The following is a 16,796-nucleotide window of genomic DNA, read 5'->3' on the forward strand; positions in this document are numbered from 1 at the left end:
GGGGGGGGAACTGCTGAGGCTGCAGCACCTGGTGCAGGGGGGGCCCGAGGGGGCAGGTGGAAGACAGGTTAGGGTGGGGTAAAACTGCCCCCAGCTCCCCTCCTCCACCAGTGACTTTGGGCTGCCCCGTGGGGCCGGTGCTGGCTGCAGTGTCCTGCCCCCACCACCACCTTGGGCGGCCGGTGGCTGCTCCGTAGCAGGGTGAATGAGGGGGGGGAACCAGGGGCCAGGCCCACGGCCCCCCCTCCCCCCCAGCCTGGCCCACCGGAGCTGAGCTCACTGCCCCTGGGCTCCCCTGGGCCCAACGCTGAGCCCCCAGGCTGGCACCCTCTCTGCTCTGCTCCTAGATGGCCTGTTTGGGCAGTGCCAGGAGAGCGCGGCCCGCGACAGCCCCTACTTCCAGGTCACCTCGCCCGTACTTCAGCGCCTGCAGGACGTGCTGCACCGCCTCACGGCCCAAGGTGAGCCCCGGCGGGCGGGGGGCTGGGAGCAGGGTGGGACCCAGGTGGCCCTGGGGCAGGGGCAGGTCAGCCTGGGCGGTCGGTGCCAGGATGGCCCGTTTCCTCTCGCCACGGCGACTCCCTGGGAACTGGCTCCCGCCCCTTCGTCTCTGTGCTCTGACTGGCTGCCTCTCTCCCCGCGGACAGGGCTGTCGTGGCGGGATGACCTCACGCAATACGTGATCGCCCAGGAGATGGAGCGGATCCCCAGGCTGCGTCCGCCCCTCGCACGGGAGCCCGCGGCCAAGGAGAGGTACGGCTGGGCTGCCCGCCCCGCCCCAGGCCAGGGGCACCCCAGAGCCTGTGCCACCCTCCTCCCAGCAGCTCCCACCCCACACGCAGCCCTACCAGGGTGGCACGAAGGGCGCAGCTGGGTGTCATGTGCCCGCTCTGGCTGGGGCTCCCCCCCGTTGGTGGGCATTGCTTGCTGCGGCTGAGTGAGCTGCTGGCACCCGCTGGGGAAGCAGCAGCCAGACCCGCGCCCTGGGGAGAGCTAGGCACAGCAGGGGATCTGTGATGGGAGCGTCTGGCTTACCCCAGCTGGCCCCCACAGGGCTCCGGTCCCGGGGCTTCCCCAACCCCTGCTGCCCAGGGCCACCCCCAGCATTCAAAAAGAGAGCCCCTCTCCTGCATCCCACAGCAGCTTCCTGTGTGACCCCAGGAGCTGGCTGGTCAGGCACAGGAGCCTGCTGTGACGGGTCGATCCCCTCCGAGTGATGTACTGGGGTCCCACTGAGCCCGCCTGTTCCACCAGCCTGGGCTCCCTCACCCTGTCCTGCTGAGCCAGGCCCTCAAGCCCCCTCCAGCAACACGCAGGCAGGGACATGCCCAGCTGCAGAAAGACACAAGCACTGAGATCTGCTCTGCATGGGAAGAGTCAGCTTGAGGATTGCCCAGTACTGCACCCCAAAATTGTATTGTCTTGAGCTGCACAGAAATCTACACAGTGTAAGCTCATGAAAATCACCCCCTCCCTCGATGTGGAGGAAGATATGCACAGCTTTTAGGAGCCCCCCCCATGAATTGCTCAAACTGGTTTAAAGAAAACAAAACAAGTTTATTAGCTACAAAAGAGAGATTGTAAGTGATGATAAGGGATTGCAAACAGATCAAAGCAGATCACTGAGCAAATAAAGCAAACACGCAAACTAAACTTAACACACTAAAGAAACTGGCTACAAGTAGTCATTTCTCATCCTAAATGTTGTTTTAAGGAGGTTGCAGAGTTTCTGCTCTTGCTTGCAGCTTAAAACTCCAGGTATTTCTGTCACAGGCCAGACACCTTTTCCGGCCCGGGCTCAGCTCTTCTCCTCCCCTCAGTCCTTGTTTTAGATGTTCTCGGCCATCATCCTGGGTGGGGATTCAGTGAAGAACTGACCCTGATTAACTTCTCAGCCTTAAATAGGATTTACATATGGCAGGAATCCTTCGTTTCCCAGTTTGTTCCCCACCCCCTACTAGTGGAAAAATACCAGCAGCCCAAGATGGAGTCCAGTACCAGATGACATGATCACATGACCCTGCCGTGTCAAAGCAGCTTCTCAGGAAGTTGGGAGGTTAGCACCTTCAAAGTCCTGTCGTTCTCCCTGATGGCCCATCCAGGCTGATGGTATTCTGTCTGGTGGGCGTTCCCCCGATGAAAACCCACTTGTAATTGTTACATAGTCAATATTCCTAACTTCAGACACAGAAATGATACAGGGATACCCACTGGATAATCCCATTCAGTAAATCGCAGCCTTTCCAATGAGAGCTCACATGAGCCATCTTGCATAAAACATATCTTTGTTATGCCATATTCACATCATAACAATCTCTCTACGAAGAATATGGGGCATAGGGTCATGCCTGCAGCCTGTGTTTCCAGGGGCCCCAGGCCCCTGCTCTCCTGCTTCTCGGGGGTAGTGGGGAAGAAGGGGGAGCCCAGCCCCGCCATGTCACTCTCCAGGGCTGCTGTGTCTCTAAGGTTCTCACCACTGCGTGCCGCTCCCCGGATGGCCCTGTTCCCATCACAGCCCAGCCAGCCGGGCAGTGCCCTGCATATGGCTCCACGCCTGCTGCCCGCCAGCACCGAGAAGGCCCCACACCTGGAACCACAGCCCCCGCTACCCCCCACCCTGCTGCAGCGATACCTGGAGCTCCTGTTGCTGGGCCCCCCACCTGAGCTGGGCTATGAGGAAGGACTGCTGCATCCCTATTCGTACCACAAGGTGAGTGGGGGGCAGGCCACCTTCCTCCGGCCCTGACGCGAGCCCAGGAGGCCTTGGGTGGGTGGGGCAGAGTGGGACAGACAGACGCAGATCAGACAGACACCCTAGGCAGGCCCAGCCCCCCATGTTCCTGATGGACACAAGATTCTGTCTCACCAGCTTGTCTAAACCGCTGTGCAATGTGGCTGTTAACCAGTGGCCACACCCCGCCCCAGAGGTGGCTGCATCTCCGCACTGGGCGAGGGGTCCCTCTTCTCTAGGGTTTTGGGGAGGATGTTGTTAGCACTGTAGCCCATGGTAGATTGCTCTCCAGGGGGGCTGTTCCTGGCACTGAGGGTGTGATGGTTCTGTGCTTTGGTTACAGTTTGGCTACCAGGATGGTACACAGCAGCTGAGCCCTATCCAGGGCAATTCGGCCAGGCAGAGCCCTGAGCTCCCTGCTCTCCTTGGCAGGGCCCCTGCCCAGGCCTCCCAAGCCCTCTTTGGGGCCAGCCCCATCCCTTCCTATGGGGGGCAGCCAGGGCTGGATGGAGGGCACCTCTTCCAGGACCTGGGCATGTTCTACTCGCCGAGAGAGAAGGCGATCCGGTTGGCCCCTGCCAGCACGAGGGCCCAGCACAGCCAGGGGCTCCCCCGGGACTACGCCGAGCCCGATGAAGAGAACAGACAGCAGCAGCCAGCCCTGGGTCCCCAGGTGCAGTCAGGTAACCCCTGCCTTCCAGCCAGTCACCCACAGACTCCTAGGACACCTGGACCGGCCCAGCCAGGGGTTTGTCCAGCTTGTTCTGACAAGGGAGATTCCCCAGCCCCCCTTGGGAGCCTGCTCCGGAGCGTGACTCCCCTGAGCATTTGAAAGTTTTTCCTGGTTGCTAACCGCAGTCCCCCTGGCTGCAGGTTAAGCCCATTGCTGCTTGTTCTCCGTGTCCAGTAGGCCGGACTATTGATCTCCGGCCTTTTCGTAACAGCCCTTAGCATATTGGAAGCCTGTTCTCAGGCCCCCCTCAGTTGCCTTTTCTCCAGACTAAACATGCCCTGGTTTTTAACCTTTCCTCAGAGGGCAGGTTTTCTAAACCTTTCATCAGGTTTGTTGCTCTCCTCTGGACTCTCTCCAATTTATCTGCATCTTTCCTAAAGTGTGGTGCCCAGAACGGGACACAGGAGTCCAGCTGAGGCCTCGCCAGCGTTGAGCAGAGCGGGACAGTGACCTCCCATGTCTTCCATACGACGCTCCTGTTAATGCACTCAGATGAGACTCGCCTGTCTCACAGCTGTATCACATTGCTGATTCTTCTTCAATTTGTGATCCAGTGTAACCCCCAGCTCCTGTCCAGCAGGGCTATCACTGAGCCAGTTAGTCCCCAGTTTGTGCTGAGTTTTCCTCCCTACACGTGGTACTTTGCTCTTGTCTCTATTGAATTTGTCTTGTTGATTTCAGACCAGTTCTCCAATGTCAAGGTCGCTTTGGATTCTAATCCTGCCTCCAAAGTGCTTGTGACCTCTCCCAGCTTGGTGTCATCTGCACATTTCATAAGCATCCTCTCCACTCCATTATCCACGTCATGACTGAAAATATTGAATAGTGCCAGACCCAGGGCTGACCCCTGCAGAACCCCACCAGATCCACACTCCCTGTTTGACAATGAACCCTGGATAACTACTCTTAGGGTATGGCCTTTCAGCCAGTTGTGCACCCCCCGGATAGTAATTTCATCTAGACCACATTGCCCTAGTTTGTTTAGGAGAATGTCACGTGGGACTGTGCCAAAAGCCTTACTGACATCCAGATATATCCCGTCCACTGCTTCCCCCAGCCATTGGGCCAGTGACCCTGTCAAAGGAGGAAGTTCGGTTGGTTTGCCGTGATTTGTTCTTGGCAAAGCCATGCTGGCTACTCCTTCTAAACCAGTTAGCCTCAAGGTGCTCACAAACTGGTTAATATTTTGTTCCAGTATCTTTCCAGGTATCAAATTCCCTGGGTCCTCCTTGTTCCCCATTTTACAGACAGGGGCTGTGTCTGCCCTTCTCCAGTCCTCTGGGCCCTCACCCGTCCTCCAGGAGTTCCTGAAGATAATTGCTAAGGGTTCAGAGATGGCTTCAGCTAGTCCCTTAAGTAGCCTGGGATGAATGCCTTCAGGCCCTGCCAACCTGAATACATGCAACTCCTCTAAATAGACTTTAACCAGTTTGTCCCCTATTTCGGCTTGTTCCTTCCCCCTTGTTAGTGATAAATATGTTGAGTGTCTGGTCATCATGAACCTTTCTAGTGAAGACTGAACCCAAATAGGCCTTAAACACCGCGCTCGTCTTGATGTCATCCGGTATTAGCTCTCCTTCCCCACTAAGCAGAGGACCTGCACTTGCTTCTGTCTTTCTCTTGCTCCTAATGTATTTAAAGAACCTCTTCTTGTTGCCTTTTATGTCCCTTGGTATCTGTAACTCATTTTGTGCCTTGGCCTTTCTGATTTTGCTCCTACTAGACTGTGCTGTTCCTTTGTGCCCCTCCTGAGCAATTCATCCATGTCTCCGCTTTTTGTAAGATTCCTTTTTGAGTTTCGGGTCATTAAAGAGCTCCTGGGGGAGTCACATTGGCCTCTTACAGTTCTTCCCATCTTTCCTTTGCATCGGGCTCATCTGCAGTTGTAACGTGACTATTGTCTCCTGGGAAAACTGCCAGCTCTCCTAAACCCCTTAGAGTCTCTGCCCATGGACCTCACCTCCCATTCTCTGCGTTAGTTCACGTCTGGTTTCTGGAATCCATTGTCCTCGTTCTGCTGCTCTCTCTCCTCCTTTCCTCGGAATCATGACATCTCTCCTTTCATGATCACTGTCACCCAAACTGCCTCCTCCTTCAGATTTGCTACCAATTCCTCCCTGTTGGCCAGAATCAACTCTACAAGGGCTGTCCCCTGGGTTACTTCCTCCACTTTCTGAAACAAAAAGTTGTCCCCCAGACATTCCAAGGATTTATTAGAAATGTTGGTGTCCCGGATCCCCACGATCGGTGCTATGCCCCCAGCTTTGGAACAGTCTCTCGAAGGAACCAGTTGGTGGGCCAGGCCCCGAAAGGGTCTCACTCTTCCTCCAGGGGAAACCATGCGGCCTCACCACCACCTGAGGCTGAACCTCTGGGGCTCCAGCCCCCCTGCTTTGCAGCGTGAGTGCCATTCAGCAAATCCAGCTGAGACAGACCGAGGCAAGACTCCCCGGGATTAATGCCCCTCACCCAGCATTGGCGGCTACAGCGCTGTTGAAACAGTCAGGTTTTCGTTCACTGGCACACAGCACAGGATGTCCTTCGGTTGGGTCAGGGAAAGGCCGGTCAAAGCATCCTCCCCCTCCCTTCTGGTCAGCCCAGAGCCTGGCCCAGCTGTCGTGAGCGCCAGGTTCACCTCTCTGGCTCTGCCCGACCTTGCTTACTTGATCCTCCAGCAGCCAGCTCTTCTCCCCCTCACCCCTTGCCCGTCCTCTGTTCTCGAGCTGGGGCCTAGTGCTCAGCCTTCCTCCGAGGGCGGGGGGAACCATCCATCACGCTGTCCTGCTGTGACTCGGGCGTGGGGACCAGCCTCAGGGCAGGTACAAACCCCACATTGGCTGTGAGTTCCATACTGAGAGTTCGCCAGCCAGTTAAGTGTGAATGCCTTGGGCATGCTCACTGCCCAAACGGGGCGTGGGATCCATTCTGCTTGGGTACCTCCATCTGTCTGCCTCACCTCTGTGCCAGATGCTCCCTGACACCAAGGATCGCAGCCCTATTCCTGCTACACCCAGTCCCAAAGCACCAGTCACTTATCTCAGGTGCAACTTGTCACGGATTCCCAGGTCGTGCCCACTCTTGGCCCCGTGCGGTTCCTGGGGGGAACCCCTGCCAGTGCGACAGCCCTTCTCAGAGGCCACTCTCTCTCTCGGGGGTTAAGCCCCTCCATCTCCTGGAACCGCACCTTTCTGAGCATTAGCACACCTGTCTCTGCCATGGGCCCCGTCGCTCTGGACCCCTGGGACCTGCACTCCCAGAGGGAATAATCCCCCCCCCGCCCCGCCTTGGTCTCTAGACCAGAGTGACTCTCAGCCGGCGTAACACAGGAGGGTTTGAGCATCTGAACACAGCACAGGAAACTCTCTCCAGCCTCCGGCCTGGCCTCCCTCAGCCCAGCACATCCCAGTCTCTCCTGCATCCAGGGGGGTTCTGCCTGCCCCCTCCCTCCAGCCCAGAGCCCCCCTGCTTTGCAGCTGAGATCACCAGCCCCAAGCCCGCCCCCATCCATTGTCTTCTCTCCAGGTAAACAGGGTCGCCTGGGCCCCCTCTCCCTGCTTCTGTGCTCTGGCCCCTCTGGCTGGACCTGGCTGGTCAGGTCACCGGGGTCCCCTCTTCTCAGCCCATTGTCCTCCCGCTGGCCAGACCCGGCTGGGACTCCTGAGCTGGGCCTCCCGGTCCCCAGTCGCTGGGGTCTCCGTTCTCCAGGCCATTGGCCGGGGTCCCAAGTTCCCTCGCCGGCCCTGTGTCCCAACAAACTCCCTCTCCCATCCCCTCGTTAAACCCGTAACACCCAGGGAAACTGAGTCCCACCCCCTCTGCATGCAACCCACAGGAAAACCAAGAAAACACTTTGTCACACAACTAAGCTGGGGTCTCTCACCAAAGTCAATGCTTGTAGCCAAGCCTCTAATACGCGATCTACTGATCTATTAAACAGGCAAAGGAAACGTGTTATTTACAAGGTTAAAGCAGGTAACCATAGCTACACCAATGGTTACCATCTTAAGTTTCCAAAGGTAATAGAAACTGCGGTAATAAGCAAGGTCTGTATGACCTTCAGTGCTAACCCCAGCTAAGTGGCTGGGGGTCATTTGCTGATGCCTAGAAACCTTGCCCCGCAGGGTCCGAGCGGCCCAGAGATCCGGCTCCTCCTGGGGCGGGGCTTTTATTCCCTTCCTCCCATGTGCTCTGAGCTGGCAACTCAACTGAGGGGAGGAATCCACTTGCACGACTCGTCCCCAGTGGGAGGGAAGAGCAGAGCGACAGGCTTTTGTCCTTTCACATCCCTCAATAGTCCGTCAGGCGTCAAGGGGCCTTCCCTGGTGGCAGGACCTAACACCTGCTGTCGGAGACCGGCCCTTCGCACGAGTTACTGTCTCTCCTGGCTGGTGATTGACACACTCCCAGGCTCACAACACAAATGCTTAACTACCACCGTACCGTATGGGATGCACTTGCGGTAAGTGAGATTGATGCTGGCAGCCACTCGCCGGCAATCCATAAACACGAAGCAGAACGCCCTCCTCAGGCTTCTAATGCCTGTTTTACCAGCACTAATGCACAGGGGAGCCAAGCCGGTTCCAGCCACGGATTTGAACCATGGGGATCTTGCCGTGAGCTGGTACCAGTTCAGCCAGTGTCACGCCGTCTCCCCCTGGGTTTGTGGTTGCTAGATGTCAATGGCCCAGTGACTGGATTTGCCATTGTCTTCTCAGATTCACCATTGATTTGGGGTCAGCTTTGGACAGTCCTTTTCCAGTGACTCAGCCCGGCTCAGAAGAGCTGGGCGCCATTCACTCCTATGTCTCAGTACAAACAGTCCTCCCCAACCCCGCTCCCCCTGGGTAGCCATGAGAAATATAGGGGAAACTGAGGCACACATCAGGCTCATAAAATATTCCCATTTGTCACAGTTGGGTTTTGCCGTGTGATTTTTCCAGCAGATGTCAGGGTAGTTAAGTTCCCCATTACTACGAGTCTTAAACAGCTCTTGCATAAAGCTGCGAGTCTGTCACAGATTCCGTGACTTTCCGGGGCCTCCATGACTTCCGCAGCTGCCAAAGCGGCTGACCCCAGGGCCGCCCGAGCAGCAGCAGCCCCTGGGGGTCTCAGGGTGTCAGGGGACAGTCAGCCTCTTCTCCCCCCCCCCCCCCCCGCCTCCAAGCAGGGGCCAGCTATCAGCCCTTGGGGCAACCCAGCGCAGCAGCACCCCCGTGGCCCCAGGAGCTGCTAAGTTTTAGTCAACGAGTATTTATAGTAAAAGCTATGGACAGGTCACTGGCATGAATTTTTTGCTTATTTGCTTATTGCATGAGACCTGTCCATGACTTTGACTAAATCTTAGCCTTAGTCATGCAGCTCCCTCTCCCCTTCCTCCTCTGGGCCCCGGGGTGGGGGCTCTGCCCTGCCCCAGCAGGTGGCTCCTGTCCCTCCCCCCCCCCCCCCCCCCCCCGGATCCTGACCTCTCTGGCCCAGCGAGGGCAGACACTTGGCTGAGGTGTCCCCTCCCGACCCAGGCCACGATTTCTCTCACCTAGCAGGCATTCCCTACTCCTCCCTGTCGCCTCCATTGAGTCCAGCCCCCTGCCAGCTGGCAGGTGCCTGGCGCTGGGCTGCCTGTTGCTCCGTGGGCAGGATCCCAAAGCGAGCGCTGTCTCCCTCCCGCAGATGCAGCCCTGCAGAGACTGGTGGCGGTGCTGGCCGACTACGGGGTGGGGCTGCAGGACCTGAGTCCCCAGCAGCTCGGCAGCCTCTCCACCCTGCTGCAGCTGCTCCAGCACCCCGGTGAGTGGGGCTGACTTTGGCAGGCGGGAGGATGGGCAGTGGGGCGGGGGGCAGAGAGGTGAGAGATGCCAGCACTACATCTACTGTGGGATGTGCTGCCGGTTCCCCCCAGGAGGGGGGGAGTACGTTGCCCCATCCTCGAATCTGCCTGATTCCTCCCCCCGCACCCCGGGTGCTTTCTTTGTGCCTGGAGCAGTGCGTGAGCCTTGGTTGTGCCAACACAAAATGTCCTTTTCTCTCCCGGCAGGTGGCTTTGGCCAGGAGGCTCCGGAGGCCAAGCGGGTAAGTCCGGCCATTCCCTGCCGCACAGGGCAGCATCCCAGCCCCATTCCCAGGGCTGTGCTGAGACTCGAGAGGCCTGTTGCTGGGGGGGTCTGTCATGGCGATGCTCTGGAACTGCTCCCTACGAAGCCAGGCAGGACTCTGGGGAAGTCTCCTCTCGGGGAGCAGCCTGTCTGCAGGACACACAGCTCCCCCGGCTTCCCCCTTCCTGGGTCTGACCTCGGAGCATTCAGCCTCCTCTGCCCCTCCGTGCGCTTCCCACAGCCAGTCCACCCAGGCGGGGTCCTGGGGGGGGGGGGCCCAGAGGGTCCTGCCCCCCAACTCCGTAGTCAGACGGGACTCTCAGCCAGCCGGGGAAACAGAAGGTTTATTAGCCGATAGGAACATGGTCTAACACAGAGCTTGTAGGTGCAGAGAACAGGACCCCTCAGTCAGGTCCATCTTGGGGGCAGGGAGGCCAGACCAGAGGTCTGGGCCTCCCTCTCTTTTCCCCATCCAGCTCCAAACTGAAACTCTCCAGCCCCTCATTTGGTTTGCCTCTTTCCCAGGCCAGGAGGCCACCTGATCTTTGTTCTCCAACCCCTTCAGTTGGCCCCTTTGCAGGGGGGAAGGGCCCAGGCCATCAGTGGCCAGGGAACAGGGTGTCGGCCATTCTCTGTGCAGACCCCATCACACTGGCCCTCTAGGGCTCTGCCACAATCACACCCCCTGATCCCCCCACCTAGATACTTAAGAAAGGCATAGGGGAAACTGAGGCACCCCCACAGTATTCGGAGAAAACATTAAGAACAGTCCCGCTTCATCACAGCGTCCACAGCCCCCAGTGGTCAGGAAGGGTTCACAGAGTCAGACATCTGAAGGCCAGCAGAGACCGTTGTGGCCACCTAGCCTGAGCCCTGCCCTGAGTTCAGGCCTGTCTGAGCGAGAGCAGGTGGCTTAGAAAAACATCCATCCTGGATTCAGAAACTGCTGGTGATGGACAATCCACCCCGGCCCTTGGTGAGTTGTTCCAGCGATTAATCACCCTCCCTCTAAACACTGGTCTGACTGCCAGTCTGCATGTGTCTAGCTTCAACCTCCAGATGCTGGGTTGTGTTAGATCTTCCGCTGCTAGGCAGACAAGCCAGTGAGCAAATATTTGTTCCCCATGAAGGTACTTACAGACTGGGATCACGTCATCCCTGAAGCTTCTCTTTGTTAAGCTACGTAGATTCTGCTCCATGAGTCTGTTGCTCGAAGGCAGGTTTTCCAGTCCTCTAATCCTTCTCGTGGTTCTTCTCTGCCCCCTCTCCAATTTATCAACATCCTCCTTGAGCTGTGGGCACCAGAACTGGACACACGATTCCAGCAGCAGTCGCACCAGTGCCCAATACAGAGGTAAAATCACCTTCCTGCTTCTCCTCGGGATTCCCCTGTTGATGCAGCCCAGGATCGCATTAGCTCTTTTGGCTGCGTTGGTCACACTGGGATCTCGTGTTCAGCTAAGTATCCGCCGTGACTCCAAGTCCTTTTCAGAGTCCCTGTCCCCCAGGATCGAATCCCCTATCCTGTAAGTACGGCCGACGTTCTTTTCCTAGATATCTGACTTCACCTTTGGCCTTATTAAAATGTGTATTGTTGTCTTGAGCCCAGTTTACCAAGTGATCAGATCACTCTGTATCAGTGACCCGTCCTCTTTGTTATTTCCCACTTCCCCCAATTTCTGTGTCTGCTGCAAACTTTATTAGAGATGGATTTTATGTTTTCTTCCAGGTCAATGATAAAAACCTTAAATAGCGCAGGGCCAAGAACTGATCCCTGCAGGACTCCTCTGGAAACCCACCCGTTTAGTGACTATTCTCTATTTACAGTTATATTTTGAGACCAATAAGCTAGTTATTAATCACTGAATGTGTGGTCATCTTAACTTTATATCCTTATCGTTTCTTAATCAAAATGCCCTGCGGCACCGAGTCGGAAGTCTAAGTAGATTACATCCATGGTATTACCTTTCCAACCACACTTGTAATACCAACCAAAAAAGATATCAAGTTAGTTTGACAGGATCTATTTTCCATAAAGCTCCGCTGATTTGCATTAATTACATTGTTACCCTCCTTCAATTCTTTATTAATCAAATCCCATTATCAGCTGTTCCTCCATTATTTTTCCTGGGATTAATGTTGGACTGACATGCTGTCACGGAGTCCCCGGGCGATGCTCTGGATCTGCTCCCCATGAAGCCAGGCAGGACTCTGGGGAAGTCTCCTCTCTGGGAGCAGCCTGTCTGCAGGACACACAGCTCCCCCGGCTCCACCTTCCTGGGTCTGACCTCGGAGCATTCAGCCTCCTCTGCCCCTCCGTGCGCTTCCCACAGCGAGTCCGCTCAGGCAGGGTCCTGGGGAAGCCAGAGGGTCCTGCCCCCCAACTCCGCAGTCAGACGGGACTCTCAGCCAGCCAGTAAAACAGGTTTATTCGACGACAGGAACATGGTCTAACACAGAGCTTGTAGGTGCAGAGAACAGGACCCCTCAGCTGGGTCCATTTTGGGGGGCAGTGAGCCAGACAACCCCGTCCGCCCTTCCCTCCATGTCCCAGCCAGCCCCAAACTGAAACTCCCTCCAGCCCCTCCTCCTCTGGGTTTTGTCCCTTTCCTGGGCCAGGAGGTCACCGGATTACTTTGTTCTCCAACCCTTTAGCTCTCACCTTGCAGGGGGGAAGGGCCCAGACCATCAGTGGCCAGGAAACAGGGTGTCGGCCATTCTCTGTGTCCAGACCCCTGCACACACCTGCCCTCTAGGGCTCTGCAACGATCATACACCCTTATCCCCCCACCTAGATACTTAAGAACTGCATAGGGGAAACTGAGGCACCCCCACACTATTCAGAGGAACCATTAAGAACAGTCCCACTTTGTCACACATGCCTATAATTACCTGGGCCATCCCACTTACCCTTTTTAAATAGAGGCACATTTGCTTTCTTCCAGTCTGCTGGAACTTCGCTGGTGTTCCAAGAGTTATGGAAAAATCAACATTAATGGTTCAGTGAGCTCCTCATCTAGCTCTTTTAAAACTCTTGAAAGCAAACTGTCCAAAGCTGCTGAGTTTAAAAATGTCTGACTTCACTAGCTGCTGTTTAACATCCTCCTGAGTTAGTGTTGGAATGTAAAGTATTTCATCACCATGTGATATGACTACATCATTTTCCCTCCCCCAAATACAGAACAAAAATGTATTGAACTTCTGCCTCTTCTGCATTATTATTGACAATTCCACCACTTCCATTTAGTAATGGACAGATATAATTGTTAGGATTCCTTTGTTTCTAGTATACTTAAACTCTTTATTATCCTTAACTCTGCTGGATGTACATTATTCATGGTAAAAAGAAAAGGAGGACTTGTGGCACCTTAGAGACTAACCAATTTATTTGAGCATGAGCTTTCGTGAGCTACAGCTCACTTCATCGGATGCATACTGTGGAAAATACAGAGGATGTTTTTATACACACAGACCATGAAAAAATGTGTGTTTATCACTACAAAAGGTTTTCTCTCCCCCCACCCCACTCTCCTGCTGATAATAACTTATCACAAGGTGATCTAATGTGCATACACATTGTAAGGAGAGTGATCACCTTAGACAAGCTATTACCAGCAGGAGAGTGGGGTGGGGGGAGAGAGAACCTTTTGTAGTGATAAACACACACTTTTTTTCATGGTCTGTGTGTATAAAAAGATCTTCTACACTTTCCACATTGTGCATCCGATGAAGTGAGCTGTAGCTCACGAAAGCTTATGCTCAAATAAATTGGTTAGTCTCTAAGGTGCCACGAGTCCTCCTTTTCTTTTTGCGAAGACAGACTAACACGGCTGCTCCTCTGAAACCTCTCATTATTCATGGTGTCCTTTTGCTTCCCTTATTCATTTTCTACAGTGCCGAGCTTCTGATGTATAGTTCATTAGTGTCAACTTCTCTTTTCTTCCCTGTTTTATATTTTTAATAGCTGCCTTCACTTCCACTGTAAGCCAAGTTGGTGGGTTTTTAACCAGTGCAGTCTTCTTTCTTGAATTGTAGCTTTTTGAGCATCTAGTAAAACATTCTTAAACCATTCACAATTATCATTCACACTGTTCTGTTTGAACGCTTTCTCCCAGCTGATTTGGCTCGTAATTGTTTTGAGCTTTATGAAATTGTCCCTTGTTAAACCGCTGGGTATCTATGTTTTACCGGTTCAGACTTTATTCTGTTGGCACGTAACAAATGTGATCAAGTCCTAACTTGTACCTAAGCTGCAACTAATTTTTATATCTTTGATCATTCCTCTTTGCCCCTCTGGGTGAGGCCTAATGCAGAATTCCCCCATGTTGGATTCAGCACTGGCTTGAGTTAGGAAATTCTGTAATGTTTAGAAGTTCTGAGGATATTTTAGTCCTGGCAGCACGAGACAACCAGTGTGTGTCCTTCAGACTGAAGTCCCCCCATGATCATGTGGCTCTCTTCCCTAACTGGGTGCCTGAGAAGCCAGTCACCCTGTTCCCTAGTGGGATCTGGGGCTCTGCAGCAGACACCAACCAACACCCCATCTTGTGCTTTCTCTCTTAGGCTATTGAGCCATAAGCATTTGATATCGGAAAGAGGTCATGCTATTTTTGACAGTGCCACTCCCCCTCACCTTTGGGCCACTTGATCCTTCCTCAGTCGGTTGTAACCATTGTTTTTTGCCATGCCAGTCACCCAAATCTTCCCGCCAGTCAAAACAACTGGATCAAATTTATGCTCACAAATGAGCAATTTCAGTTCCTCTGGTTTGTTCGCCAGGCTCCTACCCTTGGTGTCCAGGTAGTTAAAGAATTTCTGCTCTTCATGTCCTCTGGTGTCTTGGCGAGGATGTTCTCAGCATCACAACTCTGTTCTCATTTCCTCCCCGTTGTCATCTTCCCCTTGTTAGTTTAATCCCTTCTTGACTACTCTAGCCAGCCTGTCCCCAAAGAGATTGGCCCTCTTTCTGCGGAGCTGGAGGCCAGCCAAACTCTGCAACCCTGTCTCCTAGCACCTAGCCAGCAGTTCACCCCCAGAATCTTCTATTCTGTCCTACTTTGCTTGTAGGACAGGCAGGATCTCCGAGAAGATCGCTTGGATGTTCTTCAGGGAACTGGAAGGGCCTGTGTAATCTGTGTGAGATCCCACCGAGCTCTGTCATGAGAGCGGACCGTCCCCGTTGACTGCAGAAACCTGTCAGATCTTAGCGACATCTTGCAGCCTGGTTCCGGGAAGGCAGCACATCGTCCTGTGGTCCTCCTGGCCCTTGTAGATCTTCCTAGTATAGAATCCCTGACCAGGATCGTCCATCTTCCTCGGACAGTTGGAGAGCTTTTTGTGGGCAAGCTTAATTTTCTTCCCGGTTGGGCCAAGCAGCCTTCCACAGGTGTGTCCTGTACCGCCCTCCATTCCCTTGGACCAGCTGGCTCTTCAGAGGGGTCTTCACAGTCCAGTGCCCCAGGGGCTGGGCCTCCGGGCCCCAGGGTGCAAACAGAATGGGTTTGCTGAGAGCAAACTAGCCCGAGTGTGCTCTCTCCATCTGCAAATATTTATTGGCACCCTGTTACGGGGAGCGGCAGGCTGAGATTCGAGGGCGACAGCAAAACTCCAGGGTGAGTCTTGCACAGCATCTCCTGCCACCTGTCCCAGCCAGAGCTGTCTGCCTCCTCTGAGAGGTCTTGCCAAGGTCACGAGGAGACTGGGATTCTGGCCAAGGGCTGGGTGAGGGGAGGTCACTGGAGCTGTGAGGCCCCATTTCCCCAGGTGGGGCAGACTCTGCCATGAGCCAGGCCCGGCTGCCCCGTGGGTAACGTGCCGCCCTCTGCCCCAGGTGACAGAAGGGGAAATGCAGCACGGAGAGGAGCCGGAGCCGCCCCCCTCCACGGTGCCTCCCCCTGAGAATCCAGCCAGCGCCTCCTCCTGGACGGAGGGGCCGAGATGGGAGGAGGCGGCTGGCCCGGCGTGGGGCAGTGCCAGGCCTCCGGCGGTGTCCCAGGCTGAACCGCAGGCCCCGGGGCAGGCTGCGCCCAGGGACCCCGCCGCGGGCGACGTGCTCCGTCTCCACAAGCCAGGCCCAGTGGAGAAGAAGAGCTCCACGGAGCCGAGGGGCCATGGCGGGAAGGGGGAGCCGCTGGAGCCCCGGCCTGCTGAGGAGTACGGCTACATCGTCACCGACCAGAAGTGAGAGCTGCGGATGGGGGCTGGGCTGGGGGGTGAAAGGGCCAGAGCATGTGGCTTCCTGGCTTGTGTGGCTGCCCTGCCTGTTGCCGTGGGGGGGGCAGCGTTCCCGGCTCTGGCCCCTGCCCCGGTGGCCGGTCTGCGGACGATTCTCCGGGGTGCCTGCAGGCAGGACCTTGTTCCTCAGGCAGGGGGTGGCACCTGGTTCTGACTGTCGGGGTTCTGGCGTGGCCCCTTGTCCTGCCCCCCGGGGGGGCTCTGCAGGGTGCGGTGCGTATGGGGAGCTTGTTCCTCGGGCAGCGATAACGCCTGGTTCTGACTGGTGGGAGCAGCCCAGGGGCCGTGCGACGTGCGGGCCGGCAGCCCCTGCACACGATGGCCACACATGCAAGCTGGGTAAATGCTCCTAACCCCCAGCTCACACGTCCATGCACCAGACTCCTCCCCTCCCTCTGGAGATGGAGAAAGCACCCCCCGCCCGCCTGGCATGCCCGCCTAGCTGCCCCCTGACCCATCTCCACGCCCCTTCCTTCCAGCTCCTCTGCACGGCGGGGGCCTGGCAGGGCTGGGACCCCCCGTTGCTGGCTTGCTCAGACACCCAGCCGGCCACCCTCGGGGCCCTTGACCCGCCTCGGATGCTGGGGGAGGTTGTGAGCGCGGCGTCTCCTTGGGGCTCCCAGCCCGTCCGTGAGCTGTGCCCATCTCTGCTCCCCTCCAGACCGCTGGGCCTCGCTGCCGGCGTCCGGCTGCTGGAGATCCTGGCCGAGCACGTCCACCTGTCCACGGCCAGCTTCATCAACATCAGGTGGGGCCAGGGGCCGCCCCAGAGGGGGCGTCAGCAGAGTGTCCAGTGTGGGTGGGGGGGGGCAGAGCAATACATCCTGGGAAGGGTGTGGCATCCCTGGAGGGGGTGGGGTGATAGGGGCACTGTGGGGGATGGGCTGGCTTGGGGTGAGTGCAGTGGGGGGCAGCATGGGGCCAAGGGGTTGAGGTCTCACCCCAGTTCATCTGCAGTTGCTGGCCCCTCTTTGCAACACGTCAGCAGCTGCCCTGCCCCCAAACTCCG

The 16,796-nt window shown here is 56.1% G+C and overlaps 1 protein-coding gene across 3 annotated transcripts in view; it reads left to right on the forward strand.

The window, feature by feature from the left end:
• PTPRN (protein tyrosine phosphatase receptor type N) overlaps positions 1–16,796 on the forward strand; it is a 48,280-nt gene that overhangs the window by 12,680 nt on the left and 18,804 nt on the right. For 2 of the 3 annotated variants that reach the window (XR_012154178.2, XM_073304823.2), the window contains exons 3-10: positions 348–461; positions 648–753; positions 2,449–2,710; positions 3,075–3,414; positions 9,132–9,248; positions 9,496–9,530; positions 15,384–15,733; positions 16,449–16,535. Coding sequence is in view for 2 of the 3 variants with exons in the window: in XM_073304823.2 (XP_073160924.2) it covers positions 348–461; positions 648–753; positions 2,449–2,710; positions 3,075–3,414; positions 9,132–9,248; positions 9,496–9,530; positions 15,384–15,733; positions 16,449–16,535 (1,411 nt within the window). In the remaining variant the exon portion in view is untranslated. The remainder of the gene's footprint in view (positions 1–347; positions 462–647; positions 754–2,448; positions 2,711–3,074; positions 3,415–9,131; positions 9,249–9,495; positions 9,531–15,383; positions 15,734–16,448; positions 16,536–16,796) is intronic. The other variant, XM_073304825.2, reaches the window with a different exon arrangement.

Source organism: Lepidochelys kempii, chromosome 11 (assembly GCF_965140285.1).
Source record: "Lepidochelys kempii isolate rLepKem1 chromosome 11, rLepKem1.hap1, whole genome shotgun sequence".
NCBI lineage: Eukaryota > Metazoa > Chordata > Testudines > Cheloniidae > Lepidochelys > Lepidochelys kempii.